Source organism: Carex rostrata, chromosome 28 (assembly GCF_964058835.1).
Source record: "Carex rostrata chromosome 28, lpCarRost1.2, whole genome shotgun sequence".
NCBI classification, from domain to species: Eukaryota; Viridiplantae; Streptophyta; class Magnoliopsida; order Poales; family Cyperaceae; genus Carex; species Carex rostrata.
In genome coordinates, this window is record NC_135945.1 from 782,610 (window position 1) to 804,294 (window position 21,685).

Sequence of the window (21,685 nt, forward strand, 5' to 3'; positions counted from 1 at the left end):
TCAAAACAATTTAATTAGTTATTTATCAATATGACATACTCTTTTCTCAACCTTTAATTAAATATTCGCTATATGTTATTTAAACCGTTATATTTTATATAGATGAAAACGTAGTATCGAATTTGTTTTTATAGGAAGAAATTTTGTGTCACCAATGCAAAATAATATAAAAATACAAACTATATATCCTAGTCGATTTCATATGTTGAAAGAAAACTACAAGAGACGTACCTCTCATCTGTTATGGGTGAGGACACATGCATCATCTGTACAGTTTGCGCTCCCTATTTAAATATGTGTTTGTCAATTAAGAAAAAAAAAAAGACTATAACTGTTAACATAAACGGCTACTTTCAAATTTATTTGTAACGGTTAGTTTTTTGGGAATAGTGTCTTGTAATTAGTAAACTAGGAAATAATGTTTGTAATTAAATAGAAGAGGGAATAGTCAACAGCTAGTTTTTTTTTTTATTTCTTTATAAATAGATACCCATGTAAAGCTATAAATAAGATTGAAATAATAAGTTATTTTCTTATTCTCTCTTCTCATCTTACAAAATAACATGGTATCAAAGCGAAAAATTCTGTGACCGAAAAAAAAAAAAAAAATTGCAACAAATTTCAGCAAAAGAAAATGGCTCAAGAAGAAGCAATAAAGTTCTCAAAGCTAACAAATACTTTGTTCAATGACAAAAATTAATTGTAAATAAGGAGATGAATTTTATGGATATTTATTTGAGTGTTTATGTTGCATGCACATGGTAACTTTTATATCGATTAATTAATTGTCACATGTTCATTACGACACTGCCGAAGACTTGGAATGAAAACATGATTTATTATTCAAAACATGTTTCATTAGTTGAAAGTTAGTTTGACCCATTTATTTAACCTAACCAAGATAATTGATAATGATCTTATAAATTTAGTGTCTAATAAAATATAGTTAATTAATTAGTCAAATCAAAAGAAATTGTTGCATATATATGATGTGTTGTAATTGTAAATAAGAAGATGAATTCTATATATCGATGTTTATTTGAATGTTTATGTTGCATGCACATGGTAACTTTTATGTGAATTAATTGCACAATTAGATAAACTAGTGAATGTTGCTTGCATGTACAATTCGATCGGTGTCATCAAGCTCCACGTGTTGAATTACAAATGGTAAACTCCAATAGAATTGGCAAATCACTACGAAATATCAACAAAACATGTTCACATAATATATAATCTTCACACAATATTTATGATTCATACATATATATATGTTGTTTACCCATTGCATGCACAACTAAGTAATTTTTATGCGGATTAATTGCAAAACAAGTGTATAATTTACCAAATATTTTTACAAAAAAAAAGTATCAAAAAATGAGATAATTTATATTGCAACTAATAATAGCTATAGTTTTATTTTGGAAAGCTACCTAAAGAGAAACAATTCTATTTTATACCTGCTTTTATGTTCATCTGTACAAATTGCTAGATCTAAAATCCTTCTAATTCATATACAAATCTTAAAACCTATGGCGGTCTCGTTTGACCGCGTGATTAATTGGCCGAGTGACAAAAATAGTGAATTTAGAATAATCGAATAATTTTATTCAAATCAAAATCAATTTGGATCTATTAAAGAATTTATGATACACTTTTAATATTCGTGCTAATATTTACTGAACGGTTCAGATTCAAACTTATATAAAAGATGAAGTTCTTTGGGTGAAATAAATTAGGCTTGGGTCTACAGAACAAAATGCATGGGGAACAAAATGGGCAAATATTTTAACAGACTAGTTTTCACTTCATGCAGGGCACCTACTATAGAACCAAAACTGAATAACATAAGGTTTTTGCGCTGCATGAAGCTAAAACATCTCTGTTAAAATCATTACCCAACAAAATGGGCACAATCAAAAGATGAAGTTCCAACCGCAATGGGCCCAATGAATTAATCATTCATTAATCATTCATTAATCATTGTAACGCCAAAAGTACTCTCCAGAACGAAGATATAACACAAGATATTTATAGGAGGAGGGTTAAAATGCACCCTCCCTTTGTGCTCCTAACGTGCACTTTTTTCTTATATTTTCATTTTTAAAGTTCAAATAGTTGATTCGAACCTTCCAACGTGTTCTTCATATTAAAATATGCATGTAGACCAAATTTTACATTTTTTTGGAAATTTTTTACTGTTTTTTTTAGAATTTTTGAAAATCATCACTTTGCTGAATTTTTTTTATTATTGTTTACTTTAATAAAAAAATCTTCAAAAATAGTAAAAAAATTTCAAAAAATGTAAAATTTGGTCTCCAAGCACATTTTAATATAAATAACACGTTGGAAGGTTCGAATCGACTATTTGAACTTTAAAAATGAAGATATGAAGAGAGGGTGCACGTTAAGAGCACAAAATAGAGGGTGCATTTTAACTCTCCTCTTTCTAGAATTAAGAAATCCAAATTATATCTGTATCCGTATCTGATAATATCCAATATGTATCCATATTCGATTAATATCCAATTCATATCCGTATCCGTATTCAAAAAAATAAAAATTGGGGTTATTGGTTTTATTGGTCCCTTCGATCTAAATCAGAGACATCCTGACTTTTAACTTATCTAAAAATTCACAAGATGCTTTAAATTAATGGCAATATTTAACGAACAGGCCGATCGAATTCAAACTCAAACGGGTGAGCTACCTTCAGAGGGATATAAATTCTTCGGAGACAGACCCCTTTTTAATGGAGCTCAGATCCAGCGAAGTAACTCAAAAATTGGGTTTTAAATCTGGACCGTCTGATTCAAATCCACAATAATCCATCTGAAGTGGATTGCATACATTCCACAAAATGATTTTGAATCACGAAGCAATCTCGAGCAAAGAATTTGAATCGGACAATTATCCAAAACCCAGAAATTGGGTTACTTTAGGAGATCCAGACCCTTTTTAATGAAGGGGTCCATATAGTAGTTGGGAAAAACCAGGTCCACAGAGACACAGACCATTCAAAGATGAGACATCTGTAACCCCAATCAAATAGGAATGAACTCTGCTCCTTTACTTAAGAAAAAAATGACTCTCCTATTCTTCAATCTAAACCGTTCAAAATTGATCAAACGGCTTCGATTACATCTGATTTGTTTTAATAAATTATATTGATATAAAAAAAATTAATTGAAGTTATTTAATTAATTTTAAACAGTTCAGATTGGAGAACAAGAGAGTCCTTTTCTCAAGAAAGGAGCAAATTGGCTTCCAATCAAATAAGTCGACCAAAGATTTTATTGACCAAAAGAAGAAAGCAAAGCACTAGTGGAAAAACATGAATCAGGATCGGCCTATCTGGATCGGTTATATGAAACAACCGATACTAATACCTATCTGGATCGGTTTTCTGAACAAAACCGATCCTAAAAACTAGTTAGATCGGGTTTTTTAGTCAACCGATCCTAATTTGTGAACTATCAGGATCAGTTGTTCTAAACAACCGATCCTAATAGTTATACTATTAGCATCGGTTTTTTATAACAACTGATCCTGATACAATTTTTTTTTTCAAAATCGGTTCTGCAAAAAAAAAAAAAAAAAAAAAAATCAGGGTCGGTTTTTTATAAAAAACCGATCCTGATACTATTAGGATCGGTTTTTTATAAAAAACCAACCCTGATTTTTTTTTTTTTTTTTTTTTTTTGCAGAACCAATTTTGAAAAAAAAAATTGTATCAGGATCGGTTTTTAGCAATAAAACCGATCCTGATAGTATCTGGATCGGTTTGTAGCAATAAAACCGATCCAGATAGTTTTTTTCTTTTATTTGGAAAATCTTTTCATATGGTTATGTTTAAATAAATATAAAAAATTACATATTAGAAATATAAGTTAATTATTTAATAGAAATTTTATTTAATTTTCAAATTCTACTTAAATAATATTAAGATCCAACGTAAACTATTTACGGCCGTGCGTTGTTTCTATATTGTTTTGCTTTGATGAAGTAGTAAATGAATCCCGAATTGTATCAAATTTTATAATGGTGAAATTAATATGACATTCTTTCATTTTAACGGTTCCGATCGACCAAATGCTAATGTTCGTATTCGTTCCTTCACAACCCCACACAACAAGGGTTCAAGTCCTATGTATATTATTATATGGCACAAGTCATTGATGCATCATGCATGATTGTATAAAAAAATTCAATAGTCAAAATGACTTCAAAATGACTTCAAAATGAAATATCAATGTCAAATAATTAATTATATTATCACATAAATTTTAATAATATAAATTACATTAATTTTCATCAAAATTACATTAATGAAATATCAATGTCAAATAGTACCTATCTGCTGTTTAATATTATTTAAGTAGAATTTGAAAATTAAATTAAATTTCTATTAAATAATTAACTTATATTTCTAATATGTAATTTTTTATATTTATTTAAACATAACCATATGAAAAGATTTTCCAAATAAAAGAAAAAAACTATTTGGATCGGTTTTATTGCTAAAAACCGATCCAGATACTATCAGGATCGGTTTTTAGCAATAAAACCGATCCTGATACAATTTTTTTTTCAAAATTGGTTCTGCAAAAAAAAAAAAAAAAAAAATCAGGGTCGGTTTTTTATAAAAAACCGATCCTGATACTATTAGGATCGGTTTTTTATAAAAAACCGACCCTGATTTTTTTTTTTTTTTTTTTTTTGTTTTTTTTGCAGAACCAATTTTGAAAAAAAAATTGTATCAGGATCGGTTTTTTATAATAAAAAACCGATCCTGATACTATTTTTTTTCAAAAAAATTAGTATCAGGATCGGGTTTTTTATAAAAACCGATCCTGATACTATTAGGATCGGTTCTTTATAAACAACCGATCCTAATGATAACTTCCTATATAACCAGCTTAGCTAGGGTTCTTCTTATTTTCATTTCGCGCCTCTCATTTTCAATTTAGCATCTCTGTCTCTGTCTCCGTATCTCCCTCTCAAATCCTCAGTACGCTGTCTCTCTCTCTCTGTCTCCGTCTCTCCCTCTCCTCCGTGTCTCTCTCTCTCTTTCTCTCCGTCTCTTCCTCTCAAATCCGAGCCTCTCGCACCTCCGGCTCAATTGTGCCAGTTTTTAATTTTTTTTATTGTTTCAAAAATTAATTAATGGTGTTTGTATATTATTTTACAGTTTTGAGGACATCTCTCTCAAGTTACTTAATCATCCGGCCGATCAACTATCATGGTATTAGCTTTATCTAATTTTCTCATTATTATACTTTTAAAACACATTTTTTTGTATTTTTTATTGGAAAATGTTTTTCCATCTAATTGTTACCTTTGTTTTTGTTTTTATGGTCTTTTTTAATCTCAAGTGATGTGATTGCAAAAGAGGTAATTATTGATTTTTTTATTGTTGTGCTTTACATTAATTGCATAAATGTGTATATTGTATAAATGTGTGTTAATTGAAGAAATAGCCCAATTAGTCAATTGTATGTTTGTTAATTAATTTTTTTTTGGATTTAAATTTCTTGTTATAACATGTAATGCTTCACAAAACTTTTTATGAAGTACATGAATTTTTTGTAATAGTTTAAGATGTGTATGATAATTAATTTAGAATGTGTATATGATATTTAATTGATAATTGCTTCTTACTGTGCAACAAAAAAAAATTTAGGATGCTGGCCAGCAAAATATATATGGAAGCTGGTCAAATAAATAAAAATATTTTTTTTAGCTTCAATAAAATATCAGGATCGGTTATTTTAAACAACCGATCCAGATTACTACTATTAGGATCGGTTGTTTAAAAGAACCGATCCTAATTCTAAAAAAAAAAAAAAACTTTTAGGATCGGTTTTTAAATAAAAACCGATCCTAAAAGTTTTTTTTTTTATCAGATCATAATTAAAAAAAAAAAAAAAAAAAAAAAAAAAAAAAAAAAACTTTTAAGGTCGGTTTTTAAATAAAAACCGATCCTAAAAGTTTTTTTTTTTTTTTTTGGAATTATGATCTGAAATACAATCAAGATCGGTTTTAATATAAAACCGATCTTGATAGTACGTATCAGGATCGGTTGTTATGTAATTTAAAAAAAAAATTCGAAAATACTATCAAGATCGGTTCTTATATAAAAACCGATCTTGATAGTACGTATCGGGATCGGTTCTTAGTCAAAAACCGATCTAGATAACAACTATTAAGATCGGTTTATTAAAAAACCGATCCTAATAGTTTCTATTTGGATCGGTTCTTATATAAAAACCGATCTTGATAGTACGTATCGGGATCGGTTCTTAGTCAAAAACCGATCTAGATAACAACTATTAAGATCGGTTTATTAAAAAACCGATCCTAATAGTTTCTATTTGGATCGGTTCTTGAAAAATATAAAACCGATCCTGATAGTATCAGTATCGCCTTCATCAGGATCGGTTGGATTCCGATACTGATATGTGTATATAACCGATCCTGATTCCTGTTTTTCCACTAGTGAAGCCATCATCAAGTCATCATTCATTAATGCATCAGTCGTTGTAACACCTAAGTGACTGATACTTACCTCAGAAAATTAATTGCCTAGACACAAAATTAATGGTGCATTTTAACTCTTCTCTAATTGTATAAAAAGTGAAGAATGTTGCAAACATGAATAATAACGTTTACTCTCAAAACATGGTTACATTAATGCACAAAAAAGGAAAAAAAAATTATTAGCCAAAATTTAAATATGTATTGTGTACTGGAGAATATTTTTACTCAAAGAAAAACAATAAATTATACTTAATAGGAAAATAATGAAATTGCTTGAATAGTTCAAGTGTTCAAATCGAGCCGAGCCGAAGTTGATGTGTTCAAATTAAACAAGGTAGGCCGAGGTTGATTAAAAACCCATTAATTAACAATTATTAAGGAGATGTCATTATTGTTTTTTTTTTTAAGCTTATCAATGCCATATTCCCATATTATGTTATAAAAGAATGACAGTGAAGTTAGAAATCGTTATACTGGTCTAAGTTTTAACTGTTTATTTTATTATTTGTGATACAAATATAATGAAAAATCTATCAAATAGACTTATCAAGATTTTTTAATTGATTTTTTTCTGATATTTTAGTTTAAATATTTAGAAAATAAGTAAAATTTGGAATATAATTAATCAAGTTATGTTTCATCAACTTTTTTCATAAAAAATAAATATCAGTTTATTTGTTGAAAAGTTTTAAATCTTTTCCACAATAAATCACAGCCAATATTATTTATAGAGTAGAACTGGGGTGTTCTTAAGCTCACTAAGGTGTTTGGTGAGCTTAACTCCAAAACCTATTAGATTAGTTTCAAACAATAAATCTAAACTATTGAAACCAATTTACTTCACAAGTGATGAATTTACATGTAAAGTTTTTAGAATTTCGAATTAATTTTATATAAAGTCAAGTGGTCAAAAAGTGCTAAAAAAATGAATGCACTAAAATTAATTTATAAACCCTCTATATTTGACCGCTTGACTTTATACTAAAATAATTTGAACACTTAAAATCTTTGTATGTAAATTCATCACTTTGTGAAGTAAATGGATTTCAACGGCTTAGATTTGTCGTTTGAAACCGATATAATAGATTTTAGAGTAAGTTCACCAAACACTTTGGTGAACTTAAGAACACTCTAGTTTTACTCTTATTTATATAGAGTAAGGCTACGGTGCTATGGGTTGAATAGAGGGCTACGGTGCTATGGCTCAATATTCGAGTTTTCAAAATCATAATGGTCGATCCGAACCGTTCATCTTGTTCTCCATATTAATATATATGTGTTTGAAGACCAAATTTTATATTTTTTGGAAATTTTTTACTATTTTTTTAGATAGGTAGAAAATCACTTGATTTAAAAAATTCTGCACCATTCAGATATTTGATTTTCTACCTATCTAAAAAAATAGTAAAAAATTTCCAAAAATGGTAAAATTTGGTCTCCAAACACATATTAATATGAAGAACAAGATGAACGGTTCGGATCAACCGTTAGGATTTTCAAAACTCAAATATTAAGCCGTAGCACCGTAGTCCTCTATACAACTAGGGGTGCAAACAGATCGGATACGGATCGGATAATGATAAAACCATATCCGTTTCCGTATTTTTTTCGGATACAGATACGGATCGAATATTAATCGGATACGGATACGGATTGGATATTAAACGGATACAGATCAAATATTTTTTTGTTACGAATACAAATATGGATATAATTCGGATTCTTAATTCAAAATACATATGTTATGCCATTACAAAATATATATAGCCATAATTAAAATTCATTAATTCACCGATCATATCCAATTAACTAAAATTCACCAACATAACTATAATTCGAATCAAAATATACCAACACAAAAGATATTCTCTCTAAACATATATAATTCTAAGGAGCTAAATATACTGGTCAACGTAAAAGGACCTAAATAACTCCAAGCCAGAATATACTGGTTAAGTAATTTTTTTAATTTTACTAAATTTTAGTTTGATTAATAAATTGATGCTTGTAAAACATAAATATAATTGGCAATGTATTTTAAATAAAAAGACTGGTTTGATTAAAACATAACTTCAAGCCGAAACTAGGCATTCAGTACACGAATATACGTTAATTTAAAAATTATGGATACGGATATTATCCATATTCATATCCGTATCCGCTTTTAAAAATTGAAATCATATCTGTATCCGTATCCGCAAATTATCCGTACCCGAATATCCGTATCCGAATATCCGTATGCACAAAAAATTGGATGCGGATCCGAATCCGAACGAATAATAACCGATCCGTTTGCACCCCTATATACAACCCATGCCACCGTACCCTTAATACAAATCTTTTATATTAAATGTTCTCATCTGTTTTTTGGTTCCAATCAGACCCATCATTATTGCTACCGCTACTCGTACCAAAAAAATCATTATTGGTACGTACCAACGGTACTTGTACAAAAAATGAAATAAGCAGCAATTTCAACGTGCATTGATATCAGAGCAATGGAATCTTTATTAATAAGTGTGGTTGCGGCGACCAATGCATTTTACATTTTACATTTATCTTATTGACATTAATTTTGTCAGGTTCCTCCATTTTAAATAAAAAAAATCATATAATATATAATAAGCCACTCAATTAATATGATATATATGTTTCAACCGTGACTGCGTTAATAACGGATCCGTATCCTCCCAGGTACCTGACTCAACACAATTGAGATTCAGGATGATAAAGGGGCCGATTTTTTTAAAAATACCCATTTAATAAATAAATTAAATTAAAATGCCCAGGTTTTCGCCAGATTTATAAAAATACCCCCCCGCGGATTTTATCCGCGCTCCGGATTAATAAATCCCCCCCGCGGATTTTATCCGCGCTCCGGATTAATAAATCCCCCCCGCGGATTTTATCCGCGCCCCAGATTAAAAAATCCCCCCCGCGGAGTATTTAAATATTTCTAAAATTAGAGGGTCCACGTTAAATAAGAAAAGTGATAATTATTTAAATATTGTACTTTGATCTCTACTAATTATTTAAATATTTCTAAAATTAGAGGGTCCATTTCTAAAATTAGAGGTTGTACTATGGACCCCCATTAATTATTTATTCATACAAAAAAATATTTATCACGATAAACGTATACGAGGTGATTATTCAAGTATTTTTTACATAGGTATAAATACTCTAGTGTATAGGTATAAATACTTGTAATACTTGATATTAATACTTTCATATGTCAGTCAGTGTCATATATAAAAATACTTTTAAGTATAGGTGTAAATACTTGCATGATGAAGTATAAATACTTGTCTGATAACGAGTCCGAAAGTATGTCATCATGAATCTCATTTGAAATAAAAAATTATGTAGAAGATGTTCGTGGTTTTAGATTTGTAAAAATTTCTTATAGATTGCTAGAATTGTCGACGAGATTGAATGAAGAAAAAAATTCACCTCTAAAAACGTGTATGGTCCTCCATGTAATTTGAGATTTGGTTGGAGATAATTATTTATGTAAAAATAATTCATCATACATGTATCTCTCCTCTTTATTAAGGAGATTAATGTCTAGATCCTGCAAGGGTCTTGATTTACTGTTTTTTTTTCAAATGATGCTCAACCGTTGAATTTCCAGATCGCACATAAATAAAATTTTCAAAGTATGCATTGGTCGCACCACATATGATCCCAGTGCCCGTAGACCGCGCCTCTGAACCACGCACGGCACTTGCGGACCAAGCCAGTGCACAGCGCATCCTTTTTCTTTTTTTCTGCTGAAGGCGGGATTCGAACCCAGTTGGGTTTTGTTGGTGCCAAAATTCTCACCACTACACTAGAGTTCACATGTGTTATCTTGTAGATAAATATAATATTTAACTATTTTTCTCTACAAATTTGATTTAAATTATCTCTCCTCCTTATTAAGGAGCTTAATGTTTTCTACTACATAATTTGCTCCCGTTGCTATGCACGGGCATGATTACTAGTAAATACTTATGTTCTTAGATATAAATACTTCTGTACATTGAGATTAATACTTTAGAAAAAAAAAATCAGTGTTGGAACTTTTGTGGTTTCTAAAATAGTTATGAAAGTTAAGTGCGAACATAAATAGAAGAATAAAAGTGGGGGGACAATTATCATAATCCTAATATATATTGTAACTAATAATAGATATAGTTTTATTTTGGAAAGCGACTCACACAATTGTATTTTATACCCGCTTTTATGTTCATCTGTACAAATTTCTAGATCTAAAATCATTCTAAATCATATACAAATCTTAAAGCCTAGGGTGGTCGCGTTTGATCGAGTGATTGGCCGAGTAACGGAAATAGTGAATTTAGATTGGAATCATTTTATTCAAACCAAAATCAATTTGGATCCATTAAAGAATTTATGATACACTTTTAATATTCGTGCTAATATTTAAGAATAATTATTTCAATCCCCACACTCAGTACCCGCATTGTACCCCTATCTCTTAAACATATTTTAACTTCCCATAAACTAACTTAACTAACTAGTTTAATTAAATTTATTCACAACACTGTGATCTTTCAAGTTTAATTAAATTCATGGGTATAAATACTTGGAAGATAATAAATTAATACTTGCAAATTGAGATATTAATATTTGCATGTCTAACTTGATATAACTATATAGAGGGACCACTCAAACTACATGGGAGAAGAATTATACACGTTTTTAGAGGTGAGATTTTTTTTTCAATATCTTTTACATTTCTCATGTTCTATGATGAATTTTGCGAATCTAAAACTATGAATGTATTCTACGCAATTTTATCTTTCAAATGAGGTCCATAATGACGTACTTTCGGATTTATCGTCACACAAGTATTTATACCTCATTGTGCAAGTATTTATACCTATACTTGTAAGTATTTTATCCCTAATCGTGGATCCCGCATCATCGCATCACATTTCCCTAATCGTTCCTGCGTCAACTTTTCTCTAACAAAAATAGTTGACCACATAGGTATAAATACTTCCGTGCATAGGTATAAATACTTATAATACTTGATATTAATACTTTTAAATGTCAGCAGTGTCATATGTGCAAAATACTAGGTATAAATACTTAAATGACGAGGTATAAATACTTGTGTGATAACGAGTTCGAAATTATGTTATTATGGATCTCATTTGAAAGATAAAATTGCGTAGAAGACGTTCGTGGTTATAGATTCGCAAAATTCTTTATAGATCATGAGAAATGTGGATGAGATTAAACAAATAAAATTGGGGGGTAATGGGGGGGATGAGAGTGCGGGTACTCATATCACGTCCCAATATTTAATGAACGGTTCAGATTCAAATTTAAAAGATGTTCTTTGGGTTCTACAGATCAAAATGAGGAACAAAATGGGCCCAATCAAAAGATGAAGTTCCAAACGCAATGGACCCAATGAATTAATCATTCATTAACCATTTTAACGCCAAAAGTACTCTTCAGAACGAAGGTATATAACACAGGATATTTTAGACATACCAACATTTTACAAGTAGAATTAATAAAATTTGGAGAACTGTTGTACAAAATTTAATATATATAGCATGGAAAACTTCATGTAGGAAACCAACCCGTTACTCGAAATATTACATCCATATACAATTACAATCATTCAACATTCAACAAATTAATATTCAAGAAAAACATCCATATTTTAATATTTTATAATCATTCCGAATTCAACATTCAACAAATTAATATTCAAGAAAAACATCACGTAGAAAATCAATCCGAATTTTTTTACCCGAAATTTTACATCCATATATTATAATCATTCAACATTCAACTAATATTCAAGAAAAGCTTCACGTAGAAAATCAATCCAAATTTTTTGCATTCGGATTGTCGGATACGAATATGAATACAGATACATAATATGTGGATACTGATTCGGATTCAATTTTAGTCTGAAAAATGGATATGAATTCGGATAATTATTCGTATTCTTTTCTTAATTCAATTTACTGTTCTGTATATAGTATAGGCATTAACATGATATTATCTAAATAAGAGACGCAAATTATTAAGAATTTTTGGGATTCAAACGGGTCTAATTTGATTTTATTTTAAATTTAGATATTAGTTTCAATTATTATTTAATTCCAGGTCGTGCGATATTAATTCTTAATTTAATTTTTAGAATTACATATGTCTAGACAAAATGATTTTTTCTTGGTATATATTGATTAAAATATTGTCATGTTGGGATGAATTTTAGTTAAATAGATATATGTTTTGAAACTACATAACAAGTTAATTATATATATTTTTAGAATTAAAAATCCGAATTATATCCGTATCCATATTCGGATCTAATAATATCCAACATGTATCTGTATCCAATTAATATCCGATTCATATCCGTATTCGATTAATATCCGATCTGTATCTGTATTCTAAAAAAAAAAAATACGGATATCCTGGTTTTATTGGGCCCTTCGATCTAAATCAAAGACATTAATTCCTGACCTTTAACTTATCTAAAAATTGACAAGATGCTTTAAATCAATGGCAATATTTAATGAACAGGCCGAATTCAAAGTCAAACGGGTGAGCTACCTTCAGAGTGATATAAATTCTTCTGAGCCAGACCCGTTTTTAATGAAGGGGTCGACATAGTAGTTGGGAGAAATCAGGTCCACAGACCATTAAAAAAAGATGAGATAACTATGGCCCCACATAGTAGTTGGGCTGATACCATTGCCACGACTCATCAAGTCGAATAACGACAATTGGAGTATTCAGATGCATGCGTTGCTCAATGCACAAAATGCATGGGAAGTAGTCGAAGTTGGCTATTAAGAGTTAGCTGCAACGGCCAACAGATGGCAAAAAATTAAACCGAGCCCAGCAAGAATTAAACCTAGATCACCAACTGTTCACAAAGAAAACATTTGGTGATGACATATTCACCAACGGTTCATTAAGCAAAACAGTCGGTGTTGACATATTCAGTTCGTGAATACATCCTTCACCAACGATCTAATACAAAATAAACTTTTTTAGTGAATAAAAATTTAATCAACGGTTCATTATAGAAGGAACGGAAAATGAATTCTTTGTGAATTCTAATACAAAATACATCATTAACCATCGGTTTTATGTAATGAACTGTTGGTGAAGGATGTATTCATGACAAACAGTTACTAACCGTTTGTGATAGATATACCTTTACTACGTGGCAATTAGCAATGGATAATGAACTGTTATCTATGGCAAATTTAAACGTCTTCGATGTGTTGATATGTTGTTGTTATCCCGAGTAAAAAAATTGAAAAGTTCCCTTCATCTTCAGTTAAACCCTGGGAAAATCAAGGGAATCAAGGAAAAGAAACGAGAAAGGGTTTTGTGCTGCTGTGGGTTGAACTCCAGTGATCGATAACGAGGAGGCTGTGCGATCTGCAGCGTTGTAGGGCTCGCAGTTCTATCACCATATACAAGTGTGGGGATAGTGGTGGCAGCGCCTGGCCAACAAAGAATGCGACGGCACTGGTTTTGTGAATTCATGGAGAAAACATTGAAGAACTTCGGATGAGTGAGCTTTTGTAATACTTTTGTACCAGTCATATTTCTTTTTCTAATTAAACACCAAAAATTAATAATTATTATTAGTTAAGTTTATAAGCAGACCAAACTCTGTTCAAAGGCTTGCAATTAAGAGCCAATTGATGCAAAGTTGCTGTAATTGAAGCTTTATTGAAAATAAATACATGGGAAATAACTTTAAACTTAATTTGAAAACTGCATGAAATAAAACATCGTTTTATTATCCTCTCCCACCACTGGTCTTCTTTATTATAACAGAAATTCATGGATAGAGTTCAATAACAGCATCAGTACCCACCCTAGCAGGATATATCTTGTAATCAGAATATCCTGATGCCAGTATGATATCATGCCATTCCTTCTTGTAACGTTCCTTCGACCCAAAGCAACACATCATGTCAATGTCGAACAAAAGACTAGTCTCCACTTCTTTTGGGTCATCACTCTCTAAATCTATGATGATGTCCACCACAATGACCTTCCCAGCATTATGTTTTCTGGATTCAATTGCTTCTTTGCATCGCTTTAGTATCCGAACACAGTCCTCGTCGCTCCAGTCATGAAGAATATTCTGAGAAACATGTTGGAAAAAGGTAATTAATTAATTAATTCAATTTGTATATATAATAGAGTGTCTTCTGCATAAACAAGAACATCAAATTTTCATGGTTAATTTATCAAAATTAAACAATTATTATAAGAAATATTAATAATAATGGTGAATTTAGCTCGAGCATGAGGTTGAATATGCAGAGACCTTGATAAAAATTGCATCAGCGGGAGGTATCTTTTCAAACATATCTCCCCCAACCACATCAAAGGAGTCATTTTTTGATACCTCTGCAACTACATGTGGAAGGTCAAATACAATGCATCTCAATCCGGGAAAGGCTTCGGAAATAATTTTCACTGCAGCTCCGGTGCCCCCACCGACGTCTACCAGACTATGTAAGCCATCAAATATATGTGGGTAGATCGCAAATAAGCCTCTCATTAACGGCTTGGTCTGGCTTGTCATTGCCTCGTTGAAAAAGTTACCTAGTTTGGACATTTCAAATTTCCAATGTAATTATTAATTAATTAGGTAGCAAATTCACAAATATATACAGTCATAGAGAGAGAAAGAGAGAAAGAGAGAAAGAGAGTGATCCTCATATATAGTATTTAGTATTACCAATGCCGGGTTCTTCCTTCGATAACTCCCACAACTGTTTCCCGCCAAATGTTTTCTCAAACAGGGTGCATGTACCAGTATCTGTTAACACTTCGCTGAGACGTTCCCAACTTTGGAGGAAGTCTACCTGTGTTAACATATGCACGTAGATGCCCATGTTGGAGCCCTCAACGAGAAGGAGCTCTGAGATGGGGGTGAGCAGGTAGCCTGCTTCGGATTGCGCAAAGATTCCTTGGTGAACAAGAAGTGCCATGATGCGGCCAAGCATTGAGTCCTTCTCTGGTGGGATCGGTATGGAACGAGCGAGTTCATGCAAAGGCATGGGTTGGCCGTACACTTTAATGCGCCCGGAGATAGGTTCACAATACACTTGAGAGCGAAACTACTGATGTAAGCTAGGCATGAGTTTCTTATTATCGTCATCTCCATTTGTATATATGTGCTATATACTGAATATATGGAGAAGCCAAGGTACCAGTTATCTGTTTATATAAGCGACTCGGTGAAATATTTGCCAACCTGTAACATATAATTAATTAATTATGAATTATTAAATGATAAGCACTATCATTGACAGACTGTCGGCTGGGCTAGCTTTTGAATAAATTTGACCATAGAAGGAAAAATCGGTAAGAATCTGTTGAATCGAATAAGAAATGAATAAAAATTAAGGAAGTGAATCAGAATCTGCTGATTCTCTTCCCAACTAAATCTCTCAAACAAACTCGCACTACAATTATCTTTGAAGGACCAATCAAACTACCTCGGAGACCATAAACATTTTTAGAGGTGAGTATTTTTCTCTGTTGAATGTCATTCATATTTGAACGATGTGTGAGTAATTTTGCGAATCTAAAACAACGAACATCTTCTACGCAATTTTCTCTTTTAAATGAGATCGATGATAATATAATTTCAAGCTCTTCATCACAAAAATATATATACCTTAACGTACAAGTATTTATACATATACTTACAAGTATAGTTTACATATGACAATTACTGACGTCTGAAAGTATTAATATCAAGTATTGCAAATATTTATACCTATGTGGTCAACTATTTAAGTTAGAGGAAGGTTAACGCAGTGATGATCGGTTAAGGTTGATACGTTGATACAGGGTCCCCACTACTGCAATAGAGGAAAGTTGACGCGAGTACGATTGGAAGACTGAAAAGGGATAATCATAACAAGTTACACATTAAAGTATTACTATCTTAGTTTCAAGTATTAATATCTTATCATCCAAATACTTATATCTTAGTTTTAGAGGTACTAAATATTTCCGAGGCGCTGATAATTCCGAAATTTTCTTTTATAAAATGGTAGAGACAAAAATTGGTAGTTTCGATCTAAATAAAAGTTTTAACTAATTAATGTCTCGTTAATCAATAATCAATTATAACATTTTAAAACCGGACCACTTCTCAAACTTGCAGTTTTTTTCAATATAACCATGGAAATTATTCAAAATTAATTTTTTTTGCATCAACGTTAATTTTCTTGAATCCAAATATTTTTTGAATCAATTTTTTTTCCCAAAATTAAAATTAGTTTTAATTTTTTTTATTCAATTATTAATATATATGCATCTATACAATGTAAATTAACACTACACATACTGTAAAACATACATATGCAAACTATAGAACTTTAATACTGTAAAATTATCAAATGTAAACTGTAGAATCTCAATATTGTAAAATTCTCAAATGTAAACTGTAGAACCTCAATACTCTAAAATTCTCAAATGTAAAAAATCTGTTAGCACATGTAGTTTTTACCCGATAAAGTCTGCAGTTCTGTAGTAGTGATTATTGCTGCGTGCCTTTGATAAATAAATCGTTACAATGGTGGATAAACTAAACATTTCTGGTCACACTAAACACATCCCTAAGAAGACACATCCCCTCATGTATGCCAAAGGACATCCATTCCTGGTCAAACTAAACATTTCCTCAAGGGCCCTACTTCCAGAGTGGAGGCAGTAATATAATAAGAGCGTTGAGAAACAAAGACATTAATTTATACATACTAGTTAAGTGCCGGCCACGCGTTGCCGTGGAAATTAAAAAGATGTTTGATTATAGGTGCTTTGTTAATTACTTCACATATGTGCTGTTTTTTTAACAAAGGATGTGTACTTTATAAATTTAGAAAATTTTAAAAGAAAATGCAATAAATTGGGTAAATTTGGTGAGTTTTTGATATCTAGAAGGGTAAATATGATATTACAAATTTAGAGGGGAAAATATGTATCCTTTTCTTTTACTTGTTTTGGTGATACGTAATTATATACCCTTTTCTTTTACTTTCTTCTATACTTATTTTATCAAGTTAAACTTGTAGAACTTTGAATAATCTTGGTTAAACTTTGTCTATAAAACTGTAGTCAAATACTAACCACAGGTAAGTGTATTTGATAATAATCTTGTCAATAACAGCTAAATCTAAGTATTGAAAGGACAAAATCAACCAAGCGTCAATCCATAATAAGTAGAAGAAAAAGACAGATTCTCACTGTGATTGGATAAAAACCCAAATAAATGTTAGACCCAACTAATTTTATCAAATAATTAATAACCATAGGTAAGTGTATCCGATAATAATCTTGATTCTGAATAAAGAACGCCAGCAGTAAAATAAAATGCATGAAGCAAACATTATCTTATATTTCTTCCTGTGCATGTTTGAGGTAGCAGCATGAGCCAAAAGGGTATTATGGACAACAATATATGGCACAGTAGCTGAGTTCCCTGTTTTACAAAATAAGCGGAAGAAACCGGGGCTTGAAGCCCCACATAGCCTTGTGTTGCAAATGTGTGTGGTTCGTTAGATGTTATCTAATGCTTCACCCAATCACCAACGCATCAATTTATACAATCCAACACAATCAGTACCCATGCCAGTAAATTCTGATTTAACACATCAATTGTACCAGTAAAACAAAATCATCAGAAAATCACAAGAGAGCAGTTTATAAAAATTATGATTTAACACAATCATTAGAGAATCACAAGCAATTTTCAAAATTCTGATTGTACCAGTAGAACAAATTCTGACCTGTTCACAATTTAACACTATCCGCCTAATAATTTTAAATTCTGATTTAACACAATCACAAGAGAGAAGTTTATAAAACCCACCCAAGCCAAAATCATCAGTTGTACCGGTAAAACAAAATGTACCAAACAAAACAACCCTAAATTCATGGAAACCAAATAAAATTATCCACAAGAGAGCAGTTTCGGGGTCAGCTCTCCGGTGATGTAGTCCAGTAGTCCCCATACATGAAAGGGGAGCATAATAGTGACATTTCTAAGCTTAGTCTCCTGCATTCAACAAAAGTCGAGTACTAAACACCGCTGAAAAAGAGAAAAAAAACCATTAATTCATGTATACCTATAGGAGTAAATAACAGCCAGCTATCTCACAGAACTTCAGATAATTGCTAATTCCATAAAAAAGATCTTCAGATAATTGCTGATCCATATTGCAGTTCCAGAACACTAAACCTAAAATCCCATATGCAAGTAACTGACAATTTAATCCACATGGTCACACTGCAACAGGGGAGGGGGTTACTTTTTGTTTCTGAATCGTATCAAAATTGTTCAACAGACACTAATTCTCTCAGGTGCTGTATCAACCTAAAGGTAAACGTCAGCAGGAACTCCCCACCACCCCCCCAAGAATTAACTTCCCATGTACCACACAGAAGAATTAAAAAAAAAAGTAAATGGCACAAAGAATGTACAATTTGATTGCGTACCTGAGAAACAGTGGACTGATTGATACCAAAGAAAGTACATACATTGACCAGAGAATCGTTAGAGCTGAGACCCCTGAGAGCAACAACAACTTAATCTTCATGGCCATGGCGGTGCCATACACAAAAAGGTAGTGCGTGGTTTTGGTCATGAGGATGTCTCGCACAAGAGATTAGATGAATTGAAGGTTCTTCTCAGCATTTTTATAGTACCGACTCAAACTCCGACTTCTCAATCAGTATCGACAACTGACAGTGTCACTAAAAAACAATCAATCCCAGAATCTGCAATAAGAATGCAAAAAAGTTGGTATAAAATATTTCTAGTTAGAAGCAAAAGGTTTTATTGCTTAACTTTAATAGCAAAAATATCTAAATTTTCAATTTGTAAAGTTCTTTTTGGCTTTAATTTGATAACTGTTATCAAAAGTGTCAATTTAATGATCCCTAGTCAATGTTATGAACCCTGCATTTCATACTGCATACTGCTATCAACAGATACTTTCCCTATTTGTTATGAATCAACAACGCTTTATTAGTCCAATTCGCTACAGGGATGCTAATACAAGAAATACTGCATACTGCTATCACAGTGACATAGTTGCCTCGCAACTAATTGGGCATATATTTTTTCTGAATTCTATATCCCTAGGAAATAGCCTGATTTAACCAAGGCATTTGCAAGCATAAGCTAGAAAATACCCCAGCTTTTGCGAGTTCATACAAATTAGAACAGAATAATGAACAAAAAATACTAAAAATTCACAGAGAAAATAGATAGATATACAATAATTGTTCATAATAAAATGCACCATACAATAAATATTTACTTATTTAGTATGTATATACGGGATGATATTTTAAAAAAAAAATCATTTTAGTAATAATAGCAAAGGAAGAAAAAAAAATTATTTTATTTTGATATGTAACAATATTATAATAATAGTAATTAATGAGTTTAAGCTCACAAAACCCCTGCAATCAAACAGTGATGGACCTGATTTGCACTAATTTTTGAAAGGTTTTTTTTAATATGGGTCATCTATAGAATCCCAATAGGAATTATACAAAATTCTAATCGTGCAAATTGTTTTAGCTTGGTTATTTGGAAACGGACCATTGTAAAACAAGTGTATAATTTACCAAATATTTTTACAAAAAAAAAGTATCAAAAAATGAGATAATTTATATTGCAACTAATAATAGCTATAGTTTTATTTTGGAAAGCTACCTAAAGAGAAACAATTCTATTTTATACCTGCTTTTATGTTCATCTGTACAAATTGCTAGATCTAAAATCCTTCTAATTCATATACAAATCTTAAAACCTATGGCGGTGTCGTTTGACCGCGTGATTAATTGGCCGAGTAACAAAAATAGTGAATTTAGAATAATCGAATAATTTTATTCAAATCAAAATCAATTTGGATCTATTAAAGAATTTATGATACACTTTTAATATTCGTGCTAATATTTACTGAACGGTTCAGATTCAAACTTATATAAAAGATGAAGTTCTTTGGGTGAAATAAATTAGGCTTGGGTTTACAGAACAAAATGCATGGGGAACAAAATGGGCAAATATTTTAACAGACTAGTTTTCACTTCATGCAGGGCACCTACTATAGAACCAAAACTGAATAACATAAGGTTTTTGCGCTGCATGAAGCTAAAACATCTCTGTTAAAATCATTACCCAACAAAATGGGCACAATCAAAAGATGAAGTTCCAACCGCAATGGGCCCAATGAATTAATCATTCATTAATCATTCATTAATCATTGTAACGCCAAAAGTACTCTCCAGAACGAAGATATAACACAAGATATTTATAGGAGGAGGGTTAAAATGCACCCTCCCTTTGTGCTCCTAACGTGCACTTTTTTCTTATATTTTCATTTTTAAAGTTCAAATAGTTGATTCGAACCTTCCAACGTGTTCTTCATATTAAAATATGCATGTAGACCAAATTTTACATTTTTTTGGAAATTTTTTACTGTTTTTTTTAGAATTTTTGAAAATCATCACTTTGCTGAATTTTTTTTATTATTGTTTACTTTAATAAAAAAATCTTCAAAAATAGTAAAAAAATTTCAAAAAATGTAAAATTTGGTCTCCAAGCACATTTTAATATAAATAACACGTTGGAAGGTTCGAATCGACTATTTGAACTTTAAAAATGAAGATATGAAGAGAGGGTGCACGTTAAGAGCACAAAAGAGAGGGTGCATTTTAACTCTCCTCTTTCTAGAATTAAGAAATCCAAATTATATCTGTATCCGTATTCGTATCTGATAATATCCAATATGTATCCATATTCGATTAATATCCAATTCATATCCGTATCCGTATTCAAAAAAATAAAAATTGGGGTTATTGGTTTTATTGGTCCCTTCGATCTAAATCAGAGACATCCTGACTTTTAACTTATCTAAAAATTCACAAGATGCTTTAAATTAATGGCAATATTTAACGAACAGGCCGATCGAATTCAAACTAAAACGGGTGAGCTACCTTCAGAGGGATATAAATTCTTCGGAGACAGACCCCTTTTTAATGGAGCTCAGATCCAGCGAAGTAACTAAAAAATTGGGTTTTAAATCTGGACCGTCTGATTCAAATC

General features: G+C 31.1%; 1 protein-coding gene across 1 annotated transcript; it reads right to left on the bottom strand.

The window, feature by feature from the left end:
* Window positions 1-14,230: 14,230 nt before the first annotated feature.
* On the bottom strand, window positions 14,231-15,642 carry LOC144545900 (trans-resveratrol di-O-methyltransferase-like). The gene is made up of 3 exons (XM_078294469.1): window positions 15,293-15,642; window positions 14,876-15,156; window positions 14,231-14,689 (listed from the first exon to the last, which is right to left on the bottom strand). The coding sequence occupies exons 1-3, from the start codon at window positions 15,612-15,614 to the stop codon at window positions 14,381-14,383; spliced, it is 912 nt and encodes a 303-aa protein (XP_078150595.1). The 5' UTR covers window positions 15,615-15,642; the 3' UTR covers window positions 14,231-14,380.
* Between the last annotated feature and the right edge of the window lie 6,043 nt (window positions 15,643-21,685).

Excerpts from the sequence above, each read along its gene's own strand:
- LOC144545900 (XM_078294469.1), bottom strand. The coding sequence starts at position 15,614 with ATGCCTTTGCATGAACTCGCTCGTTCCATACCGATCCCACCAGAGAAG. Across the intron at positions 15,157-15,292 it reads GAAGGAAGAACCCGGCATTG|GTAACTTTTTCAACGAGGCA; the intron begins GTAATACTAAAT and ends TGTCCAAACTAG. Across the intron at positions 14,690-14,875 it reads CTGATGCAATTTTTATCAAG|AATATTCTTCATGACTGGAG; the intron begins GTCTCTGCATAT and ends CATGTTTCTCAG.